Genomic DNA, 24,311 nt, shown 5'->3' with positions numbered 1-24,311 from the left:
TAGGGAGTAAATAGATATTTTAATAACTTTCAATGTGTTTTATAACCCGCCTACTTTGAATACCATTCAGATGTTTAGCTAATTAATATTTTTGCAAAAGTATAAAACCATAAATGGTGCAAGAAAACATTGTTGATTTGAAATTACATCAACAATTAACAAAACAATAACATCGTATCAGGTTCTGATAAAATTTGTTTGTAAATGCATTTGCTAATAGCACTATCAAATCGAGCCTTACACGTGGGATTCATTATTACTATTGCTTTGTCTTCTATTATCAAGTCTCTCAGCACAGGTTATTGAACTGCACAGATTTTTGCAAGGAATTAATCATTAACTCTTTCAAAGGAACTGAAGCTGAATAGTTCTCCACTGTTATAATTGCAGAATAATATTTAAACTTTGCATTCCTGATGACATTGTAAGTGGGGTAAATGTTATATCTTCACTTCTAATTAATTTATAGGAAGATTTTGTCAAGCTGGCATCATATAATTAGTTTTATCTGCTGTATATTTACTTGTTTATCTATATCGGAATACTTAAAACCTTCTCGGCAGCAATAACATTAGATTTATCTCTTAATTTCTTACAAGCAGCAAAAAGTAACTCATCGGATAAATGAAATTCGAGCAAGCCGCGCCGCTGTTTCATTAGAAATGTGTTCATCATCTGTTTTTCTGATAACGAAGACGAATTCTTCGTTATCAGCTAGTTCACAATCTTCTTTTCAAAACTTTCGACATATAATTATCAGATTTCAATTTTCTTTAATACAGATTAAATTTCAGAACAGCATGCTTAACATCAACTTCATCTAATTTAGGAACTATTAGCTGAATAGATTTGTATATATCTTCAGTAATATTTTGTTTTTATATGCTAAAATAGTTTTTATTGAGAAGTTTATGAATGTCTAGGTTTAAAAAAAGCAGTAAATCGAATAAAAAGCAGTAAATCTTAGAAAATAATTTTTTTTTTACAGGTTGATATTATAACATATATGCCGAATGGACTACTGATTCTTGAAAAAAAAACATATATAAAATTGGAATGGGGAATTATGGGAACAAGTAATCAAGGGAAACTCAATTTAAACATCCTATAGCTCAAATACATAGTGTCATCCAGCGATAATTTTCAATTGTTTTTTTGTTTTTTTAATATATGATCGGCAAAGCTTCACTAAGATAACACCCTATGACAAATTCATTTAAAATTATGCTTTATCTTACCTCTGAATACGCTAAAACATCCTTTTAGCAATTTGCTTTTTTGACAACAAAGAAATGAAATATCACACAATGTTGATCTCACTGAATTTATTTACATATAATCATAATTTTTTTTTAATTGCAATATTCAAATTTTATACTGTGATAATTTTATTGCACTGAAATTTAAGAAAAATGTTGGTACTTCCCCGTAGATGCATCATCGCCTGATATTATATGCACGTAGTAGGAAAAATTTTTGACGTCGATAAAATTTTTTTAAAAAAAATTTTTGAAAATTTTAGAACTCGGAATATTGAAAAATAAAATTTTGGCAAATTTTTTAATTACTTCAAACGATGGACATTTCTTTTCTCTCTCTCGAAGAAGGATTGACAGTTCAATTTTTTTGTATCGTAAAATAGTTATTGATTTTTATTAGCGATAATCAGTTTGTGTTTTTGTTTCGAAAATTTTTCGATTGTTTTCAAATAAAGTTTTTTCAAGCCCAAACATTTATGTTGACTGATTTCAATATTGATATGAAGTTGATGAGTTTATGCTTGCCATTTCCGATTAAAATAACCCCATTGCTTAAGATTATTGTAAAAAATTAGGGTAATTGGGGTGAAACCAACCCCGCCTCTATTTACTATAAAATAAGAGCAATAACAAAATATTAAAATATTAAATCCCATTAAATATAAATATAATTTAACAGATAATTAAGGTTCCCATTAAAAAAGGAATATTTTGATTTGTTTGTATCAGAAGTTATAAAAATCTAAGTGAATTTCATTGAGATTTTTTCACAATAATCAGTTTAATGACCATTCAGTGAATTTAATTATTAAACTTATCTTAATATAAATTTGAAAGTATAGTTATTTTAGAAATAACTAAATTAATTTTGTTTTATAAAATCCAAAGTTTGTCACCTAAGTATGTTAAATTATGATATCCTAATGAAGCAGTAGGTATTAAGGATATTTCCTGAACAACTACTGCATTATTAGGATTTCATTAGGATTAGAGACAAAGGGTTTCTATTTTTGTTATAAAAAACAATTGCTTTGGACTTTTAGTAAAAACGGATTAAAGCTTCATTCTAATTAATTCAAAAAAACTATTATGAAAATTTTGAAAGAATTTAAATAATTTTATGTATTATTTAATGCGCATAAAACTTTATGTATTATTTTTGAATAAAATCTTTTTTCTTTTCAAGGTTGTACATTTTTAATGGTGATGGTATTTTTTGTTAAAAAAACAGTTTATTTTATTTATTAAATTTTAAAGAAATTTTATTTCTTTAAAATTTAATAAATTAAATAAATATTATTATTATTATTATAAATTAATTAAATGAATTTCTAATAGGTCCATTTACAGAAACATTATTTTTTGTTAAAAAAACAGTTTATTTAATTTATTAAATTTTAAAGAAATGAAATTTCTTTTGTTAAATTTTATTAAACTTATTAAATTTATTAAATTTTATTAAATTTTAAAGAAATGAAATTTAGTTTATTGAATTTTAAAGAAATGAAATTTCTTTAAAATTTAATAAATTAAATAAACTGTTTTTTTAACAAAAAATAACATCACCATTAAAAAAAAATCATGATTTTGTTTTTAAATTAAGATTTTTATTTCTTACTTTGTTTGGTTTATATTTAATTCGTACATTTGTATTGGTTTGTATTTAGTTTTAACATTCTTTTTAACTTATTACAGCAACACTGTGATAAACAAATTCTGCAGCAAATGTTTTTTGAAAAAATGGTTTTTCTTTTCAAATAACTAAAGAAAATTGAAATGTTACCTTTTTCTTGATTTGATTTGTTACCTATAATTATTTTTACTTTTATGTAATTATTATCATATTTATTATACTAGAAATAAGAATTTTTATTTTTCAAGCTTACGTTTTACTCTTTTGTGTTTAATTTTTGTTATAGTTAAATTTTACATTAATAGAAATACTTGTTCTTGACTATTTTGTATATTTAACATATAATGCAGTTGCTGATTTTCTTTAATTATTTATCCTTTATTATTGCATTTTAATTAGGTTTTTTTATTACCTAACTAATTTATACTGTTTTATTTTTTTTCTTCAATTTCAGTAGAATTTTGCACAGATAGTTAGCATACATAGTATTTTTATTACATATTAGCATACATTGTATTTTTATTACATAGTACATAGCATATATAGTGTTTTGCATAGATAGTTAGCATAGTTAGCATTTATAAGAAGGTTGAAAACATTTTTTTTTTTTTTTTTAATGAGGTATTTTTGTATTTTTTTTTTTTTTTTTCCCATAGTAGTATCTCTCCTTCCATAGTTATACACAATTGTCAGCCTCTTTTGGGAGAAAGGCACTCCTTTGGAAGAGAGATTAAAATCCTTTAAATCCATTTTCTATGTTTATCAAGTTCAGTGAAACTTCAATCTTTAGATATTAGTGTTACTTGAGCTCGTTATAATTTAATTGAAAAAAAAGAAGAAATCAAAATAGAAATACTATTAACAAAATAATTTTAGAAAGAATATTTACAACTTTTCAAAATTTAGAATTTCTTGAATAACCTTTTTGTATCTCCGATTCAATTTATTGTTCAATGTTTTTTGTAGATGAATGATTTCATAGTAATAATTTATTTTCATGTAATAATAGTTAGAATTTTTTTAATAGAATATCTTTCAAAATTTAAATATTTCCTTTTTACCGATTTTCATCATTTCATTTTTGAGGCTGAATAATGTTACTGACCTTTTACAGACATAGTTTGTTTTTATAGGTTTATATGTATTTGTATATACAACTGTATATCTTATTTAAAATTTAGAATTTTTTTTTCAATGAAACTCTATTTGTATTTTTACTTCATTTGTATTGTTAGTTAATTAGTTACTAATTAGTAACTAAAACTTTTGCTTTATGTTGACAGGAAAACTTTTGAATGAAAAAATTCTTCCCAAACAATAAGACTTAAAATTATTTAGCTTGATTTTTATGAAAATCAATTTCTTTTTGCATTATTTAATGAATATTGATAATTAATTACACATTTAGGCATTTTTAAACATGAAACATTTCATTTAGAAGAAAAATAATTTACCAAACTAATTGGTCATTTAAAATTAAACAACTTACAACTTATTTACTGACATACAGACAACAATTGATAGCAATCTATAAAGTATTAAGTTCTCATAAAGTTCCTTATATTTTTAAACTAAAACTAATTTCACACCCAAATGTTTTCAAGTTAAAAAGTTTTGTTATGTTAAACATATACTATAGAGATAAAAAGTTCTTGAATAGATTGTGAGTTTATAAAATGAATCAATATATTTGTATGTACAAAGTTGTTTTGGTAAAATTATATTATATTATTTATTTATTTTTTTGACACACTAGGTTCAATGATTAACACTCCAGTTAAAACAGAGGATGAACAAAGGAATAATGACACCCAAGAAAGCAATAATGCACTGCACAATATTATTGACCCTAGCACTTTACCAGCAAGTTCTTTGGATGATGAAGGTATGAGAAATGCTTAATGGTATTATTTTATAAAAAAAACTCTTTTTTATAACAAAATAATTACAACATTTGTTTTAGTTTTGAGGTTTCACAATCTTTTATCTTTAATAAATGTTGATAGTTTTCTTCTTAACAACAAATTTTACCTATAAGTTGATCAAATGTATTGTTAAATAATAGAGCACTGTGAATATTCAATATATATTAATGTACCATATATGTAAATTATTCGCAAAAAAAAAAACTTGAAATTTTTTTTTAAAGTTAATTTTTTGAAGATTATTCTTTTTAATTTGTATTAACTATTCTGCATGTTTTTTAATGCATTTATGTGTATGTATGTGTTTATTTACATTATAACAGAGAGATTTTATAAAGTGACAGTGGGTATTCAAAAATCTATGATTTTTACATTTTTTTATAATTCATTGTTATAATAATGCAATTAGAATATTTTATTCCTTAAAAAAATGAATTAAACTTTAGGGCAAGAAAACCTTTGTTTAAACTCTTCTGAACTTTCCATGCTACTTATATTCTGAAATATTTTTAACATTAATCTTTGATTGCAAAGTTTATGTGAAATTGTTTATTTATGAGGGATTATGCTTTTCAAACAATTTTCAGTGTTGAAACAGTTAAAACTTAAATGAAGTTTGAATTGAAAGTTGACCAAAGATTTCACAATCTTTTATTTTTAAGTAAAGTTAGTTTTTCTTCATAAATGTCTTAACAAAAGCAAAGAGTCTCAAAAGAAATGCTGGAATAGCAAATGCTATTCCAGCATTTCTTTAAATCAATGTTGTTTTCACAGATTTGTTTCAGCACTTGCTTTAAATTTAAAGCTTGAAATCTGAGATTGAGATGTTTCGGTTGACTTTCATCAACCAACCAGTAAAATATAACAACCACATTTTTCAAAGAATTGCATAAGCTTCTTGCTGTGAATCCCCTAGTTTCAAACTGATATATGTGTGTATTGGGTATGCATATATGAAAGGGTATGTATGTGTGTATTGGGTATGCATATATAATGTATATTTGGCTGGGTCTAATTTTTTTTTTTTTTTTATAAAACACAGAAATGAATTAGCATATTGGTGTCTTTATCAATGAAATGTAAAATTAATGTAAAATAAACTGCATTTACTTTTGCCAAATTTAATTTGAATTTTACTGTCAACTCAAAATGATGCTATTTTCCATACTTCAGATATGACAATTCGTGCTACTAGAAGTCAAACCAAACATCCACTTTTTGATTATCTGGCTGATCTACCTACAAATCAAATCCCTACCAGACTGTAATTAACCTAGTAAGATAAAGAGACAAAGAAAGTTTTGGAGAGAACAAGAGATTAAGTTGCATAGTTGTAAGCGAAAAAAATGAAGTGCATAGGATTTGATGGAAAACAGGATATGGCACTAGTACATGATACCAAATGCTGTAGTAGTATGAAATAGGAGCACTTTGTTATAATTTCCTTTCCAGAAAACAAATATGTTAATAATGTAGTTCCAAAGAGAAATCAAGCTACTTAGGTTGCTTTCTCTTTGGAACTACATTAAAGAGATCATGTCAGTCCTAAAAGAAACAGTCTATGAACACTCTTCAAGCAATACCATGTGATGGAACAAATTGGTAAGAACAACAGCATATTTAGAAAAGTTGGGAAGAAAAAACAGTTGGGAAGACCACTATAACCACTAGTTTGTCAATTACACATGAATGAATTAATATTTAGAAAATGTTTTTCACTAGTTAATGGTGGACTAATGACAGGACCTGCACATTCATTTCGTATGATTGCTAAAGGAATTATGTTCAATCCAAAAGACACCACAGTTGTTGACTTTTTTCTTTTTTTCTCGAAACGTTGTTGATGTTCCTGGTGAGGTCCATAAAGTTCTCAGCACAGATCAGGAACATCTTCTAAAAGCATTTTATTTGTGCAGGTAGGACATGGTTTAAGTCAGTGCACGCCTTTTTTTTAGAGTGTAGTCAACCAGGTAATATAAATCATGCTAGATTGTTCATAAAAGCTATCCTAGTCTTACATTTGTTTATGTCACAAACAGTTGCATCAAAATCATTGAATAGACTAATTATTTAATGTCTATGGCCCATCATGGTTTCACATATAATGTCATAGTGGATGTCAAGATGGGTCAAAAAAATTTTTCTTTATGAAGCAGTGCCAGCTACTCAATTAACCAGATTAAGATAAGTGTTTCCAGTTCTGCAGAACAACAGTTATTTTGCTCATCCTGAACATGTGTTGATAGCTGCTGTTTTGTGATGACAGTCTAGATATTTACAGGCAAACATTTGAAACTATAATCTCATCAATACAGAGAGTCCTACCTAATGTTGTTCACATTTTTGATAAAAATGACATTAAGCTAAACTTCTTTGCTGAAATGTAGTTTGACATGATTGGTTGAGACAACTGCCAGTTAACACCACCTCCTCTGCTGTCTAAAGTGGATACCAAGGCTCATTTCAAATAACAAGTATATCTTTCTTGTTACTTAATCAGCTTGTCTGAGCAGTGTTCTTAGTTAATTGCTATTGGGAAAAGGTTTTGAAACATTAATACTTTTCTTTTAACATTAAATAAAAATTTGAATTATTATTTTTTAAACATAAGATAATTACTGTAACCAAATACCAAATATTTGACCCACCATAATATATATATATATATATATATATATATATATATATATATATACATATATATATATATATATATATATATATATATATATATATATATATATATATATATATATATATATATATATATATATATATATATATATATATATATATATATATATATATATATATATATATATATATATATATGAATATGTGTATATGAGTATGTGTATATGTATATGGATTGCTGTTTATATTACTTTAGTTCTCCACAATTCAGAATTGCTGTTACAGTTAAAAATTAAAGTTGGGAAAGATTGGTTGAATTTAGGACGATTTTTATCAGTAAGTGATAATGGCCTTGATGCTATTAATGCTGACTATAATGATTTAGAAGAGAAGGCTTACAGAATGCTATGCTTGTGGAGAATGCAGCAACAGCTTCCTTCATTAAATGCATTAGCTAACGCATTATACAAGATAAATAGAACAGATTTGGTAAAAGTGATGGAAAAGTTCTCAAGTACAAACTTTTTTTTTAAATATGTTTTTAATAACAATTTTTTTTTTTAATTTTATTTCTTTAGAGTTTACAGTTAAAGAAAAAAGATTCATAAAATGTTTTTCTTTTTTTTTTCTTTATACAAGAAGTTGAAGCTATTCTTTAAACAAACAAAGTTTTGAATATTTAAGTGTTTTGCTCATTTTTAATACATACATTTATTAGATATATCATTTGAAAACCCTCTCAAGCCATCCAATAAAGCTAGAACAGGTACGTTATTTTAAGCTATGTAAAAGTTATTTGCAATATGCATTTCTTTACTGTTTAAAAACTTTAAACATAAAATCACATCAACAAAACATTCTTGTTGGTGAGATTTTTGTAACTCATTTTAGAATTCATTTCCTTTCAATTGATTTCTATTCAATAACTTTTTGATTGTTTATTGTTATGATTCCCATCCAAACTAATTAAATTAATTGTAAGGTAACTCAGGGTAGCTTTAGCAATTCCAATTAGAGTAAAATAATCTCAAATGAATTTCTTGTTCTTTTGATCACTCAACATATCGTAGAATTCTTCACCTTCTTTATTTATGAATAATATTACCAAAGTTCAATGAAATTTACTGGAGTTTTTGTTCTTTTATTAATTTACCACAAATGTCTATGTTCCCTACTGATGAGGTTAGGATTGTGACATGCATTATTGTAATTGTAACTAGTCACAATTAAGTGACTGTTTTCAAAAAATTCCTTCACAAAAGAAGTATTTTAAAAAGTTGGTACATCCAAGTTCTCAAGTACAAACTTTTTTTTAAATGAGTTCTTTCCATTTGCCCATAACATTGCTTTTTATTGCAGAAAGTTCTTCCTTTACATCGTAAGTAGGTTTCTCTGAACCTTTTTCAATTTCTTTTTCTCCTGAGGCAAAGAAGAAATTGAAGAATTTCCAGGTCCATTTCATCAAAATATACTTATTTCCAGGTCAATCTTCACAGAATAAAAATAGTTTTTTTTTCGATATCCTCATTAAATTTCAATATCATTTCTTGGTTTTCCTTCAAAGCTCTAACACATTTAGTCTGCAGAATCTAATATTCTGAGACCATAGTTTATTCCATAAAATTTGTTGTTTCATAAATTTTTGGTTCTATTTTTTATTTTCAATTTTTCAAGGACCAAAAATCCAGTACTTCTTTAAAGAGTGATAAGTGAAATCTCAAAGATTGAGAAAATCCTAGTGTGTTAGGATCAAAGCCCTTGTTTCACTATTAATAGTAATAACTTGCTTTTTCAGCTTTAAACCATGTTCTTTCCCATTGTGTAATAGTGAACTATTTGTGAATGCATTGCTATATAATTGAGTTTTTTGCATAAAATTGAAATGACTTGTTGTATGGGATAGGTATTTTTTAGGTTACTTTGATCAGTTGTAGCTAGTTGCTTAAAAATGATGTCATTATCCCATTCATTGTAAGTTCATTGTTTAGTTGGTTTTTTAGACAACCAAAGATCTTTTCTATTACCTGAACACTCCTGTGAATCAAATTCTTTGGATACTCTAATATACAAATCATATCGAAGAGCTCATAATATATATTTTGTAAAACAGTTGTACCTATGAAGAGTTTAATATTTTTTGGGTTGACTGACTACATATTAAAAGATGTAGTCAGTCAACCCAAAACAGCAATCTAAATAGTATTTAACACCTAATTCGTCAGATAAATTGTCTTTGGTATATCTAATTATATCATCTTAAATTTTGTAGACAAAAAGATTGTTGTCTGAGGAATGTTTCATCTTTAAAACAAAGCACAATTGGGTAAAGTGACCAATAATCTTTGTTCTAGTGATATTCTTGAACCTCATCTTGGACAACATGTTGATAACTTTCATCAATATTAAGCTTTCTTTTTGCTTCAGATTTTCTTTACAGTTTTTAAATGTATATGAGTATGTGGTAAGGCCATCAAGTGGCACTGTAACACTAGTGTTATTTGGTCAGTACTGCTGTTTAGTATTTTGATGGTGGATGCACACACATTTTGATTGCCTAAAGCTTTAGTTCTAGTGCAACACTTAGATTTCAGATTGAGTTTTAAAATGCAATTTATGTTTCAATAGGATTGAGCATGCTGGTTCATGTTTTAATAGCCGTTTTTGAACATCCTGGTTCTTCTTAATACTTACAAAGTCTTTTTTCACTGGCATCATTTGTGGAAACTGATCACTTAGAAGTCAATTACTAGTATGACTGTTTTTGGTGAAACATAGGTTTCCAAGTTTTATTTCTGGTAATGATAGAATACCTTGTTTTTCTTTAACTTTTCATTTAATATTTTCACTCAGACACATCAAAAAAACTTGGTGTCTTTTTATGTATCCATGATCCTAATTAGATTCTGGTGTTAGTTGCACCTTATGGTAAGTCATTTTATTGCAAAAGAGGCTTCTTCAATAATATTTGCTAAAGTAACTTTTTGTGTTACCCTGTAAATTATTTCCTCAAACTTTCATTTTGTAGCAGATATTTTGTTTTTTGATTTGTTTTGTGATACTCCAATTTGACTGGTTTAACCGGATTTTTATAAAAGTATTGAGCTTTTTTATTCTTACATTGTGGTTCCCACTCCTGTGAAGAAAAACGTTCATCAATTTCTACTGATTTCTCGATACAATTGTCCAATATTTATTTCCTTAAACTTTCAATTTTTATCAGATATTTTGTAGTATTTTGAGAGACTTGAAATCCTGTGGATTTTTCTAGAGGTGCTAGACTTAATTTTTTTCTCACTTTGTGGCTTCTACTCCTTCTGTGAACAAAAATCTTCATTGGTTTTGACTGATTTCTTGACACTATTGTTGTACAATATCCAATCTGGGATAGTGAACAACCTGGGATAGTGAATAGGCTTTGGTATTGGTTTGGACCAAAGCCAAAACTAAAAATTCTATTACGGCAACATTCTACTTGTTTGGCTTTGGCTAAAACTTTGGTTCAAACTATTATTGTAATAAACCAAAATTTTGATTAGGAGATTTTTTTAAAATTTAGATAGCTTATAATTTTTTTTATGTTTAGATAGATTGGTTTTCAAATGAAGTTGGTGTTTTAATTTTTTGGGGGCATAATCAGTTTTTAATTATAATAGTTTTAGTAATTGTAATTAAAATAATGTTACACAATTGATTAAACTTACTATTCTCAAATCATTCTTTAAGTGAACTTCAAATATTAAAAAGTCTTAACATGTTCTACTTTTTATTCAATTGTGACATACTGATCGTTTAAATACCATGTGTCCCAGAAGTCACTAGAAAAGCAAATCTATTTTAATCAAAAAAATTTGAATGATAAATATTTTCATAAACTATAATTATTATAATTATAATAATAATAATAATAATAATAATAATAATAGTAATAATAATAATAATTATTATTATTATTATTATTATTATTATTATTATTATTATTATTATTATTATTATTATTATTATTATTATTATTATTATTATTATTATTATTATTATTATTATTATTATTATTTATATCTAAATTAAAATATATTTTTTAAACTTAAAACTGTAATAAACAATAAATAATTATATGTACAATACAAGAGGAAGTTCAGTGATTAAAAATTAAAGTACAAAATGAAATCAAGAAATAAGTCGCACAATAAAAATAGACTTTTTTTTTATGTTTTATATTTAAAATGGCTTTTGTAAAAGTTATGTCTCTTAATGACTGTCATTACAACTTTGCTTGTATAGCTTTTACTATTGTTGTAAAAAAAAACTAATTTATTAAAACAATAAGGGTAGCTTAAGAATAAGATAGTAAAAAAAAAAAGAATTAAAAAATAGATAAATGATGATAAGGGTAAGTTAAGAGCATGATATAAAATATGAAATAATCAGCCATTTAAATTAAAATTACATTATTTTCTGAAATAAATATTTTAATCTATTTTAAACTTTATTGAATTTTGACATAGCAAAATCATACACAAGTTTTTGTTCAAATAGTTTGATTTGAAAAATATTGCATTAAAACTTTTAGAAACCTAAAATAAAGTTCTTTTGATGTTCTTTCAGAAATGCAAGAGACACTGAAAAAATATTATCTTACAACTTATGGAAAAATGGATGAACTTATGCACTTAGTAAAAACTCCAGCTAAAGTTGAACTCTTACATAAGTTCATTGAATTGACTGTAAATGATGCTGATGAAATGGAAAAAGATATTGTACATATTACTGAGCGAGAGTCATTTCTTCGGACACAAACGACCTATCAGCCAATCGATTTTAATGAAGTATTTTCAATGGAACTATCTTTACTCTTGATATCTGGTATTGCTGGAATTGGAAAAACTTGTTTGCTCAGAAAGTGCTTACTTGACTGGGCCAGTGGTATCTTATGGAAAAATGTGGATTTTGTTATTTATCTTGAATGCAGAAAGTTAAACCAATATCAAACTATTGGTGACATTAAGGAGCTGCTTAATGTTTTCTACAAAGATATTTTTCAAGAGTGCAATCTTTGTGAGCATTTTTCTATTCTGTTTGTGATAGATGGGTTGGATGAGTTTTCTCATTTAGATGAATTAATAAATCCTAATCCACTTAATCCAATCAAACAACCCATCATTAATGCATTAGCAGAAGCATTGAATATTCAAAAGTACAAATGTGTTGTTGCTGGAAGGGTTGGAGCTGTATTACGATTCAAAAGCAGAGTGACAGAATGTACAGACAAGTTAAACATTCAAGTAATGGGGTTTAATGAAAAGGGAATTAATGAGTATATTGAAAAAATTGGCAGCAAAAAAGAAACCATTAAAAGTGTTCTTAAAGAGTCTTATTATGCTAAAGCCATGGCATCTGTTCCATTTTATCTATCGGTAATGTGTGCAATTATTGCAGCAAGTGATTCTTATTCTTTCAACTCTATGACTGAGTTGAAAGAATAAGAATCACTTGCTGCATTTTTTTATACTTTTTTCAAAAACACATTTTTAAAACCAATGATACAGTTCATAGTATGATGCAAAGTGAGAGTAACAAACAACAAATTTTAAGAGTTTGTAAAGTTGCTTGGGAATTGTTCAATCAAGATAAAATTATTTTTTCTCAAGATGAAATGAAAGGTATTGTCAATAACTTTGATGAAGTTAAAAACGAACTTCTGGGTTTCATTGAAAGAGTTGAATCTCAACTTGGTTATCAATATCAATTTGCTCACCTCACTTTAATGGAGTTTTGTGTTTCAGTTCATGCGCACATTTATTTGAGTCCTGATGAGATTATCTGTAACAAAAAGTTGCGTAGCTGTTTGCCTATGATCTGCGGACTGGCAAACGAAAATGAAAGATGTTTTGTGAGATTACTTGCTAACTTGAAGATTTCAAAGAAGGAAAGTGATTCCCTGCTTGGTATGCTCATGAAAATTATTTTAAAAATTTTGAAACAATTTTGTACTTCATTATGTAGTCATGTTTGTGATTTATAGTGAAAATGGGTCGATTTTTTGTTAACTTGTTCACTTTTAAAGAAGAAAGGAATTCATTGCTTCATGCTGTGTTCAGTAAGTTAATATTTTAAAAATTTCAAAATACTATACTTCATCATGAGTTTTTATTAATTTATCAGTTTTGTTTATTTGTTTATGATGTTTAATAAGATTTATAGTTTTTTTCCTCATAAGTTCTCTCATCAATTTAAATGCATGGCACTTTTATTGTATTTAACACTTTTTCCTGAAAAGAGTTTTTTTCTTTCCCTATTTTTTTGAGAATACTCAGTATTTAACTATTTCCATTGAAAATACACGTTACTGATATTTCGTGATTATCTGAGGCCAGCAAACATTTAAAAAATACAAAAATTTATATAAGCACAATAACAAAAAAAACTTTTTTACCTGTGAGATTTCTTGTTTTATCATATAATATTTTTTGATGCCTAAGCAACTTTTATAAAATCTGCACTGAATGTTAAAAATCAAAACTGAAACATTTATACTACAGGAATTGGGATAAAATTTTAACCAAATCTTAGTATTGGCGTTAGCTATATTACCACCAAATTTTATTGGCCTATGTTTAATGGTATGGATTTTATACCAATTTTGCTATGTCAAAAAAGTAGGTAAATTGTTTCCATTTTTGTAACCTCAAAACCACTTTTTTCCCGCGGACGTAACTAAAAGATTTCAAAATTTGCACCAGGTGACCCTGGGATGTGCACTATATTGCCAACTAGGTTGGCAATATCAGCTCCCATGATAACAGTGTGGTGTTATCAATGAGATTTGTGGATTACGTTTTTATTATCCGCTTAACCAGCTATTCTATATCTTGATTAAAATTATGCTTGATACAAATCATTTTCATAGTGGTTAAACCAAAAAAACTTGTCTCTATATCCATTAAATATATACTTAATTCATCTTCTAAGGCATGGCTTAATATTTTTTATATCTTCAACACAATGTTGTGACAGGAACATTGAAAATTTTGGCAGCTAAAAAATTGTGTTTGTCAAATTCTTAGCTACAAACAAGCACTTGGAGTTGTTTCAGCCGTAACAACGTCTTAAGTTCAACATCATAGATAGATTAGGATTGTAGCTCCTCCTTTTCTTCTCAAGCGACTTAATATTGCGATATTCATGCTTTTGACTAAGTTTCTAATTGGCTGATTTAATTTTCATATTTCTATTGGTTGAATTGCAGCAAATGTTAGAAAGCATTAGGCAAGTTTTAAGAAATTTTTTTTATTCTGTATTTCGTGAAAAAATGTTTAAACAAATAATTAAGAAGTAAAGAATAGTTTTTGAATTGATTTTTGATCTTTTCGATTGTTTTCTCTTCGATATACAAAATAATATCCATGTTGTATTTATTAAACGCGATACTGTGTTTTAAAAATTTTAAGTTGGTTGCCTTCAGTTAAAGCTGTTGTAAAGAAATAATAACAATTTTAATGTTATTATTCTTCAGATGAATATGAGATGTTCATGGAATGTTTCTTTGAAGCGCAAGCCTTAATAACTGAGGACTTGAAACGATCAATCGATGAACGTGAGTGGTTTATTGATATTGACGTTGGAAAAACTGCTCATCAAGTTTCACATGAGATATATTTCATAGAGAAGTTTTTTGACGCAGGATTCAAGTTGAACAGTTTAGTTATTGATAAAAATATTTTATCTTAGGATGAGAAAAAACTTCTCATTTTATGTTCGACTAACGTTCGTAGTGTCGAGTTATATCATCCAGTGAAGATCGATGGATGGGCACCTAACCATGAGATTGAAGACGTGTGGATATACATCTGTTATACTCTCATATCAAAGAACGACTTCGAAGTTTTCGTCCTTCCGTGGATTCGAGTCGCTGTAGTATTAGAGCTTGACCTTCACAAAGATACGGACTTCATCGACGACATTTGTGAATGGCTTCGTGGTTCGACTTTCAAGATGTTGAAGATCAAGCACCGTGGAAAATCTTTTTATGATATCAAAGAGTTGAAAAAGTTAAAGTGAGAAACACGAAAGTTTCTTGGATGTTTAAATATTTTTAATCAGTTAAATATGTAAAATTTAAAATTAAAGTTATGCAAAAAAAAATAAATAAAAAAAAATATGTAAAATGTATATATTTAAAATTAAAATTATGTAAAAAAAATTTTTAGAAAAAATTATGTAAAATATAAATAAATATGTAAAATGTATAAATAATACAAGAATTATATATGATATTAAATACTATAAAATTATAACAAAATAAAAATTTCTTTTAAATCACGAAACGTGGTAAAAATGTAAAATGATTTTTTTAATTCGAGTTTTTTTTTTTTTAAATAAGCGAAAGTTTGTTGTTTATATAAGCTGAAAGAAGTTTTAAATACTTGAAAAAATTATAATTGAAATTAAAAATATTAGGTTGGTTCATTTGTTGTTATCAATAGTCATGAAGAAAATATTCGTGCATTTGGAATAAAGGGATTCGAGAATTTTCAGAACGGAAAGTTTTTTTGTTTTTTTTTGAAAAAAAAAAATGTTTTAAATTTTATTAAAGATAATCAGTTTTTTGTTGAAATGTTTTCGGTTGTTTTCAAACCATGTTTTTTCAACCCTGATCATTTATATTGACTGATTTCGATATTAAAATAGATTTGCCGTTTCCATAGCAACGAGAGTAACCTTTTGAACGTAGAAAAAGTTGAAATAAGGGGTTCATATTTTATTAAAGCTCTTCCCTTACTTTAAAATTATCTTTTATGTAACAAAGGTTGTAACATCACAAATTTGTTGTTAAGAAAGCAAGGTTGTAACACTTCAAATTTTTTTGCTTAAAAGATAATTGGAAAGTAATTTTTAGTAAATAATAAAATCTGCTCGTGTGAATTGCAGTTGCATTCAAAAGAAAATGCTGAATATGTCCAGACTCTGCTTTTCGGTCGATGGTTAATTAAAAACTAGTGTTGTTACGACTTAGAAATTATTCGACTAAACTGTCGACTAAATCGATTAATGTATTTTCAAAAGTCGACTAAAATCGACTAATACATTTTTAAAATCGACTAAGTCGACTAAAAGTCGATTTAGTCGAAATATTAGAATAAAAAATTTTATTATAATCATATACTTTAATGTTGCTTGACAATTTATCTTTTAGACGCAATGAAAAAAACTAGAACTTTAAAAGAGTAAACAAATAAACAAGGTGTGTGATACTGTTATAATAGCACATGGTGTTGTTGTATCGAGAGCGTTTTCTTTTTTCAATTTTAATTCAACTAATCTATTAGATGAATTAAAATTGAATAAGCTAACAAAATAAAATAGAAATTACAATCACAAAGTAAAAAAAACAAAAACACTGATGAGCATTTTTTATCATTTTTTCACAACAATTAAAGCGAATGATTAACAAATAATTTTATTAATTAAAAACAGGTCAGGGCAGATGGGGCGGCTAAACTTTTTTGGGGGTGACAGATTTGCTAAACGTTTTCTCATCCTTAATTGAATATCATAACACATTACTTAACATTTTGTTTTAAAAGCATCAACTGGTTACTATAATGAGAAAAAGGAAACATTAAAATGAAATGGTGCTATATACAGTAAGCCAAGAGTTAAGTTTATCTGATACAGCAAATTAGGTTCAATGGTCAGATATTTTGGTAATTGAGGTCGAGGAATTCAAATCTGCGTATACTTGGTCTCTAGGAGTGGTCATTACTGCACAGGTGTTAATTTCAGGGTGGGTCATTGGATGTCTTAACAATTTTATAACAAAAAAGGGACATATTGTATGTTCAAATATAGGTAAATAAGGTCGGGTATTGAAATTAGGGCTTATTTTGTCTCTAGGAGTGGTCGAGACCGCACAGGTGGTCAGTGGTTGTCAAGACGGTGTATTCTTTGTGCGAAGACTGTACACCAGCCTTTACAACAGGGGCATTTAATACCAGTTGTACAGGCTGGTGTACATTTGTGCAGTCTCCAGGTTATAGTGATGCAGCTTGTTAGCGTCCACTTTCTCGTTGCTGGAGAGGATACAGAGGGTAATGTAAAACCTCTTCATCAGCTCTTCATCAATACCTAGAATCTCTACTGACTTTTGGTATCCCCTTTTGGTTTCCAGATCCTCCTGACTTTGGAACATCAAAATTGATACCAAGACCAAACCTCAGCGCAACTTGAGTCTGTTTTTTTTTTTCTTAGCCTGCTACTTCTTAAAAATCAACATAGCCTGTTGGCTATGTGAAGGAAGTACTCCATGCTTCTTATCCACAAATGAAAGGTGACAGGCCATGTTTAAATCTAATATCTGAAAGATCTGCCACAATTCTATAAACCTTCTCCAGGTCATTCAGGTTGGAGCTGCTCAGTAGTTGCGTCAATCACTGCACTAAGAATGATGGCAACTTTTCCATCAACAATGGTTTCCTCCATCTCATGGTAGATCATGAATCCTTTAAAAACAAAATATAACTATATTATATTTGATTTACCTCCTTCATTAACTTCCATCTTCACCTCTGTCTCCAGCTCTCCCAGCAACCAGTACCGATTGTCCATAAAAAACTTCTCCCTCTTCCTACCAGATTTGGTCCAGCGACGATTGAACCTCTTCAGCCAAACCTTGGCTACCTCTTGCTCATGTCCAATGTCCACCAATGTCCTGGTTTTTGGGGCTTTTGCTCACCCCTAGCCCACTGTTGCTTGGCTCAATATTTACAAACAATTTATATTTACAAGATAAACTACTTATAAAGACTTCTCTTTACTTATTGGTCAACATCATAGCAATATTAAAAATTGATAATATTAAATTAAGTGAAAATATAGAAATAAGGATGTTAGGATGATGAACCGACTAAATCGACTTTTAGTCGATTAGTAAAAAACTCATAGTCGATTAAATCGACTATTCCATTTTTCAAAGTCGACTAATTTCGACTTTAGACTAGTCGACTTTAAGTCGATTTAGTCGAAGTCGATAACAACACTATTAAAAATCATTAAATAGACGACAATTGAAGAGATAATGACGTCATTCTGTGGTACAGTAACATAAATTTTTTTTTTTGAATAAGTCATCGTTGATTTTTTTTAAAAAAGAAACAAAACTCCATATTTTTCAATAAAGAGATTCCCACTTGATGTTTTAGCAAGTGAACTGGTTTAAACTGCATTAAAACTTGTTTTAAGTATTAATTTGGTAAAAAAAGATAGAAGAATATACTTGGTATGACTTCACTTGGTTATTGATTAAAAGAGTCAGAGCAATTACTTGTTCAATTCTCAACAGAGAATGTCTCATCTAAAAATTTGGACAGTTTTATATTTTTGAAACAGCTAATGAGAAGATTTCATGACTGCTTCAAACTTCTAATAACTTTATTAACAAAACTCATAAAACTGTAACAACCACTTAACTCGTTTATTCATATTTTATATATATATATATATATATATATATATATATATATATATATATATATATATATATATATATATATATATATATATATATATATATATATATATATATATATATATATATATATGTAATTGATTTTTCCATGTTAAAACTGAGAATTAAAAATTTCCATTTCTTTATATCATTTACTCGCGCCAAAGTTAAGGCATAAGTCTAAAATGGCCTTAAAAAGCGTTGTTATGACATTGACCATAACCACAATACCTCATAAAGAGTTTATTCTTGAGAATATTTTAGAATTAACTTAAATTGAAAGTTACTTGATGAACAATGCCATCTTTCGATATTTTTTATATATCTTTTATATATATTTTTTATATATATTTTTCATATATATTTTTTACATACATTTTTATATAGATTTTTTATATATATACTTTATATATATATTTTTATAATTTTTTTATATATATTTTTTTGTAGATATTTTTTATATATTTTTTATATATTTTTTATATATTTTTTATATATTTTTTATATATTTTTTATATATTTTTTATATATTTTTTATATATTTTTTATATATTTTTTATATATTTTTTATATATTTTTTATATATTTTTTATATATTTTTTATATATTTTTTATATATTTTTTATATATTTTTTATATATTTTTTATATATTTTTTATATATTTTTTATATATTTTTTATATATTTTTTATATATTTTTTATATATTTTTTATATATTTTTTATATATTTTTTATATATATTTTTTGTATATATTTTATATATATATTTTTTGTATACATACTTTGTATGTATCTTTTGGCTTGTCAAAACCCAATAAGTAGAGTAAATAGAAAAAAGTGGATTTGTAAGATTGTTGTGTGCATCTCATGAAAGAATTCAAATTTAAAAGATTTAGATAAGACAAATAACAATCTTTTTTGCACCAAACACCTCTTTGGTAAAGAAGTACAGCTTTAACATCAATAGAAACTCACCTTTATTTAACATCAATAAAAACTCACCTTCAATTCCCGTGCGGGCCCCCTGGACAAAATCTTGTGGGTCTCGACTGGGATTTCTGAGCGGGACCCATACTTTAAATAATGTGGGACTCGCATGACGAGTGCGGGACCCATACTTTAAATAATGTGGGACTTATTTAAGTCTTTTACGAGTCAATATTGTTATTTATCCCAAGCATTGAAATTTTAAATTAATAGAACTTAAAGATTCATCACCGAAAGTAAGCGGTTTGATATCATAAACTTGTGCAGCAATAATGGTCTTTGTTATAGTCTTATTTTGCTCATTTGTTGCTTTCTTAAACCAGTAATACCAACCTTTATTGGTACATATTGGTTAATTATTGGTTTATACTGTTTGGTGAAAAAGTTTACAGCATTCAATTGACCCAGTTTTTCATCCATAAGCATATTTTTAGAATTTCGTTTCACTTTGAGATATTCTGAGATTAATGATATTTTTTTTCAACATTGTCAATCTTAGTTAAGACAATCCTTTTACTAAATATAATTTTTTAAAATGTATGAAATATGTCTCATGTAACACAATAAATGTTACACGTAAACACAAAAGATATGTTATATGAAACAACAAATTCATATCGTTTCACAGAGCTTACTCTCGAACACTCAACAAATATCTATTCCAGTCACTTTTGTTTTGTTGAAATTGTATACAGTGCTCATAGCTTCCTGTTCTCCTTTATCAATGAGTGGCTTTTTTCATCTTCATCTATCCTACTATTAGAATTCTGTTTTATTTCTTCTCTCACTTAACTTTACTTTTTCAACTATATTTTCTATATTTTTAGAACTATAGAAAACTCTTCCTGTGAAACAATGTTATCTTTAGGTGCTTTTGAAACATGACTAATAGTACTCAACATCGCCTCTGCTAATGCTTTTATCTTTTCATATTTGTTTAGCATTTTTTGATAACTTTTTTATTAACAAATTCACCTGTAATGCTTAGAAATCCCAAGCCTAATGCTGTTGCTTCAATAGCTTTTACTACTGGTTTTGCAACAAAAGTGGATAATAATCCAACTCCAGCAATACCCCACCCCTTAGATATAGCTAAAAGTGTTGTGTCAGTATTACTAACTCCATTTGAGATTCTATGTTTCTTTCTCAGCTTTTTGCAAATGGATTGCTCAGATTCGAGTATACGGTAAATCTTATTAATCTTTTTTAATCTATATCCGGAACCAGTAGCATGATCGCTGTCCATATCTTATTGACGAGCAATTGGTATTGTCGGATAAATTTTTTCAAGCTCTTTAGTTTCCATTTTTATAAATGTATTTTATAGAGCCTCACTAAATGTTGCCAATGGCGTTAGCATGTTACTCAAATTAATGCAACATACAAACAGCTTTACCCTTTTCAATGACAACATTAGTATCAGTGTTGCTCTCAACATTAATAATAATATCATCAACACTTTCAAGTAAAGTCTCACTTTGTAAAGCTACTTTTCGTTTTAATACATTTTTTAAAGAAATTATCAACGTTTTTTTTACATGGACAGACCAAAACATAATGGCAAGCCTTTAGTTTTTCCAGGTGGAAATTTAACATCTTCCTAAGTATATCTCCCATGAAACTGGTGATCTCATTATAGCAGGATTTCTAATTGCTGTTTCGGTTTCCTAAACAAACTTTTTGTTTATAGTCTTTTTTTTACTTCTTAAGGATGGATAAATTTATGAATAAGAATTTTATACATATAAATTTGTGAATAAGAATTTCAATAAATAAACTTTTCTTTCAATGATGTATTATTTAATACAATTGATACAGGCTGTTCGATAAGTAACTCACAATTTCATTTGTCTGTTCATAATTAGCCGATGAGAACATTCTAAAATGTTTTTCTTAAATATATATATATGGAAGGAATATTTATAATATACATAGTTATTTTTGTGAATACAGTCATGAACAATATTTCTATGGAAGACAGAGTTATCATCATCGAATGCTATTATGGATGTGGGGTGAAAGTGCAACAGTTGCACAACGAAAATTCAAACAAGCACGCGGTTAAATAAAAGACCTATTTTCCGCACACAGCATCAAAAGATTGTTTGATAAATTTGAAGAAACGGGCAATGTTCTCGATCAACGGAAAATAGGTCACCCATCTTTAGAAGAAGAACGAACATAAGTTATGGAGGAATCACTGCATTGTATTGAAGTGGAGACAGGTTCCTGCTCCACTCAATAAATTGCAGATGATACAAATATTCCTAAAGCATCTATTCATCATATCCTTCGCAAAAAGCTTTAAATGTTTCCTTATAAGTTCACCATGCTACAAGAGTTGAAAGCAACAGACTTATCACTTCGACTCCATTTTGCTAGTTGGCTTCTTCAAAACGAGGAACTTTTGAATTCTGTATTGTGACTGATGAATGCCACTTCTATATCAATGGTAAAATAAATACAATGAACTTTATTACATGGTCTAAAGAAAATCCAAATTCTTCTTATACATTGCCGCTGTATTCGGAGAAAGTTATTGTTTGGATAGATGTTTCCTAGACGTTTAATGTCCGTACATTATTCTTTAAGACTCCGTCAACGGCGAACAATATTTCACCATGTCGAAGGAACACCTTTTACCGGAATTGAGAAAAAACCGGAAAGTGCGTTGAGTTATTTTCATGCCGGATGGTACACCGCTCCACATTTTTAACGGCGTCAAACAATTTCTTTTCAATTAGTTTGGTAAAACCGAGTTATTGGCAGACATTTCAAACAATTCTAACCTCCTCGTTCCCCAGACCTCAATCCATGGGATTACTGGCTCTACTAACAGTATTTCATCGCAATCAACCCAAATCTAAAGAAAAATTAGTTTATTGCGTTGACCAAGCAATAGTAAGCATTTCACAAGAAAAAACAGCGACAGCCATCGACAATTTGGTGGCCCATTTGGAAACTGTTGTGTAAAAAAATGGAAGCCATTTCGAGTATCTATTATAAATATTATCATTTTTTATATTATCAATATCTATCTGATATGTGAGTGGATTTGCTATTTATTTTTTCGGTCGACAACTTTTTTAAAAAAAAAAATATTTTTAAAACAATATTTTATTTAAACTTCTTTCAAGAATTATATATAAGGTAGAAGAGCTATCCTAACGTTTTTCTGGATTTATGTTTTCAACAGTACCTATATGACCCTATCTTTGAGAAGCATTTCTATTAGATTATTGAATAGGTTACTTAAAAAAAACTTTTACCACCTCAGCAACAGAAAACAGTTACTATGATTATATTTCTGATATACAGCAAACTGCTACTAAAAACCTTGTTCCCAAGTTATGACTGGTAAATTGTGTTATGCAAAGCATGAAGTTCTTTCTCAATATGTTGAGCGTTTGTTTCGAATGATTTAGTCAGTCAATATTTGAATGTTGAATTCAATGAAGTCTATTTGAATTGTCACAATATTGTGCACTTTTGAACGCAAAATAAGCTGAATAAGTCATGTCGCTCTATGTTATTCTCTGACAATAAGATCGATATTTTTTTTCTGAAAAGGACTCCAAATTGAAGTTCCATATTTTAGATCACATATTTTAGATTACGTGAGTTGCATAGAGATCTAGATCAAATGAATCAACAATTAAAATGTGTATAAGATTATACCTGAAATTCTATACGCTTTTTAAAATATTGTGTTAAAATGGTAATCATAGTTCAGGTCGTTTTTTAACACGATGCGAAATTATTTTAAAATTTTAAAGCACTCAATTAATTATTAGCAATATGATAATTTCTAATATCAATTCCTGTATACCATGTATAATTACTGTGAGGGTTGCGTTTTTTTTTCTTTTCGCTTCTATACTTTTTTACTGATACTTTATTGCGTTTAAGTTAATTAGTTGTGATTTACTTTTCTTCTTCAACAAATAACACCCACCAATGAAGCCGTAGGTGCATATTTTCCTTCTAGTGGCTAAATTCTCTCTCCAAAACTCTCTTTTCAAAAATCTCCCTAAAAACTCCATTAGACATTCTCAAAATCTCCCTAAAAACTCCATTAGACTTTTTCAAAATCTCCCTAAAAACTCCATTAGACATTCTCAAAAGTTTCAAGAAATCCTCTTAAGTTTTTCTCAACAAAAATCTCAACAAAAATCCGAAAATAAATCAGATTTTCTCAACAGTTCTTTTTCCATTTGTCCGCAGATGTTTTTTAAACCAGTTGTTGTTCTAGCATAGACTATGATGTTTTATTTTCAATTTCATTTAGTGTTTTTGTTTTAAGCCCTGAGTCATGATTCTCTGAAACAGGTTTTGCCAGTCATCATTTGGTTAACGTTTGTCTCTGGTCTCG

The 24,311-nt window shown here is 27.6% G+C and overlaps 1 protein-coding gene across 4 annotated transcripts; it reads left to right on the top strand.

Moving 5' to 3' along the window:
- Nucleotides 1–4,207: 4,207 nt before the first annotated feature.
- LOC149894173 (NACHT, LRR and PYD domains-containing protein 12-like) lies at nt 4,208–15,649 on the top strand. 4 transcript variants are annotated; one of them, XM_090097362.1, is made up of 9 exons: nt 4,645–4,777; nt 5,991–7,291; nt 7,708–7,965; nt 8,170–8,217; nt 12,054–12,862; nt 13,097–13,393; nt 13,471–13,545; nt 14,962–15,042; nt 15,177–15,649. In XM_090097362.1, exons 3-6 carry the CDS (start codon nt 7,854–7,856, stop codon nt 13,103–13,105), a joined length of 978 nt encoding a protein of 325 aa, XP_089953488.1. In that variant the 5' UTR covers nt 4,645–4,777; nt 5,991–7,291; nt 7,708–7,853; the 3' UTR covers nt 13,106–13,393; nt 13,471–13,545; nt 14,962–15,042; nt 15,177–15,649. The 4 variants fall into 4 exon arrangements, with proteins under 4 accessions (XP_089953471.1, XP_089953466.1, XP_089953488.1 ...); XM_090097345.1 differs by lacking the exon at nt 5,991–7,291 and having other exon boundaries at nt 4,208–4,777; nt 15,177–15,648; XM_090097355.1 differs by lacking the exons at nt 13,097–13,393; nt 13,471–13,545; nt 14,962–15,042; nt 15,177–15,649 and having other exon boundaries at nt 12,054–13,070.
- Nucleotides 15,650–24,311: the final 8,662 nt, after the last annotated feature.

This window comes from Hydra viridissima, unplaced genomic scaffold (genome assembly GCF_058129835.1).
Source record: "Hydra viridissima isolate aposymbiotic clone 2 unplaced genomic scaffold, HvirCarnegie_v1 scaffold_1, whole genome shotgun sequence".
NCBI lineage: Eukaryota > Metazoa > Cnidaria > Hydrozoa > Anthoathecata > Hydridae > Hydra > Hydra viridissima.
Note: the sequence above shows the minus strand (reverse complement) of the source record. Positions and strands in the feature narration are given on the sequence as shown.

Excerpts from the sequence above, each read along its gene's own strand:
- LOC149894173 (XM_090097340.1), top strand. The coding sequence starts at position 4,654 with ATGATTAACACTCCAGTTAAAACAGAGGATGAACAAAGGAATAATGAC. Across the intron at positions 4,778-7,707 it reads AAGTTCTTTGGATGATGAAG|TTCTCCACAATTCAGAATTG; the intron begins GTATGAGAAATG and ends ATATTACTTTAG. Across the intron at positions 8,218-12,053 it reads ATCCAATAAAGCTAGAACAG|AAATGCAAGAGACACTGAAA; the intron begins GTACGTTATTTT and ends ATGTTCTTTCAG.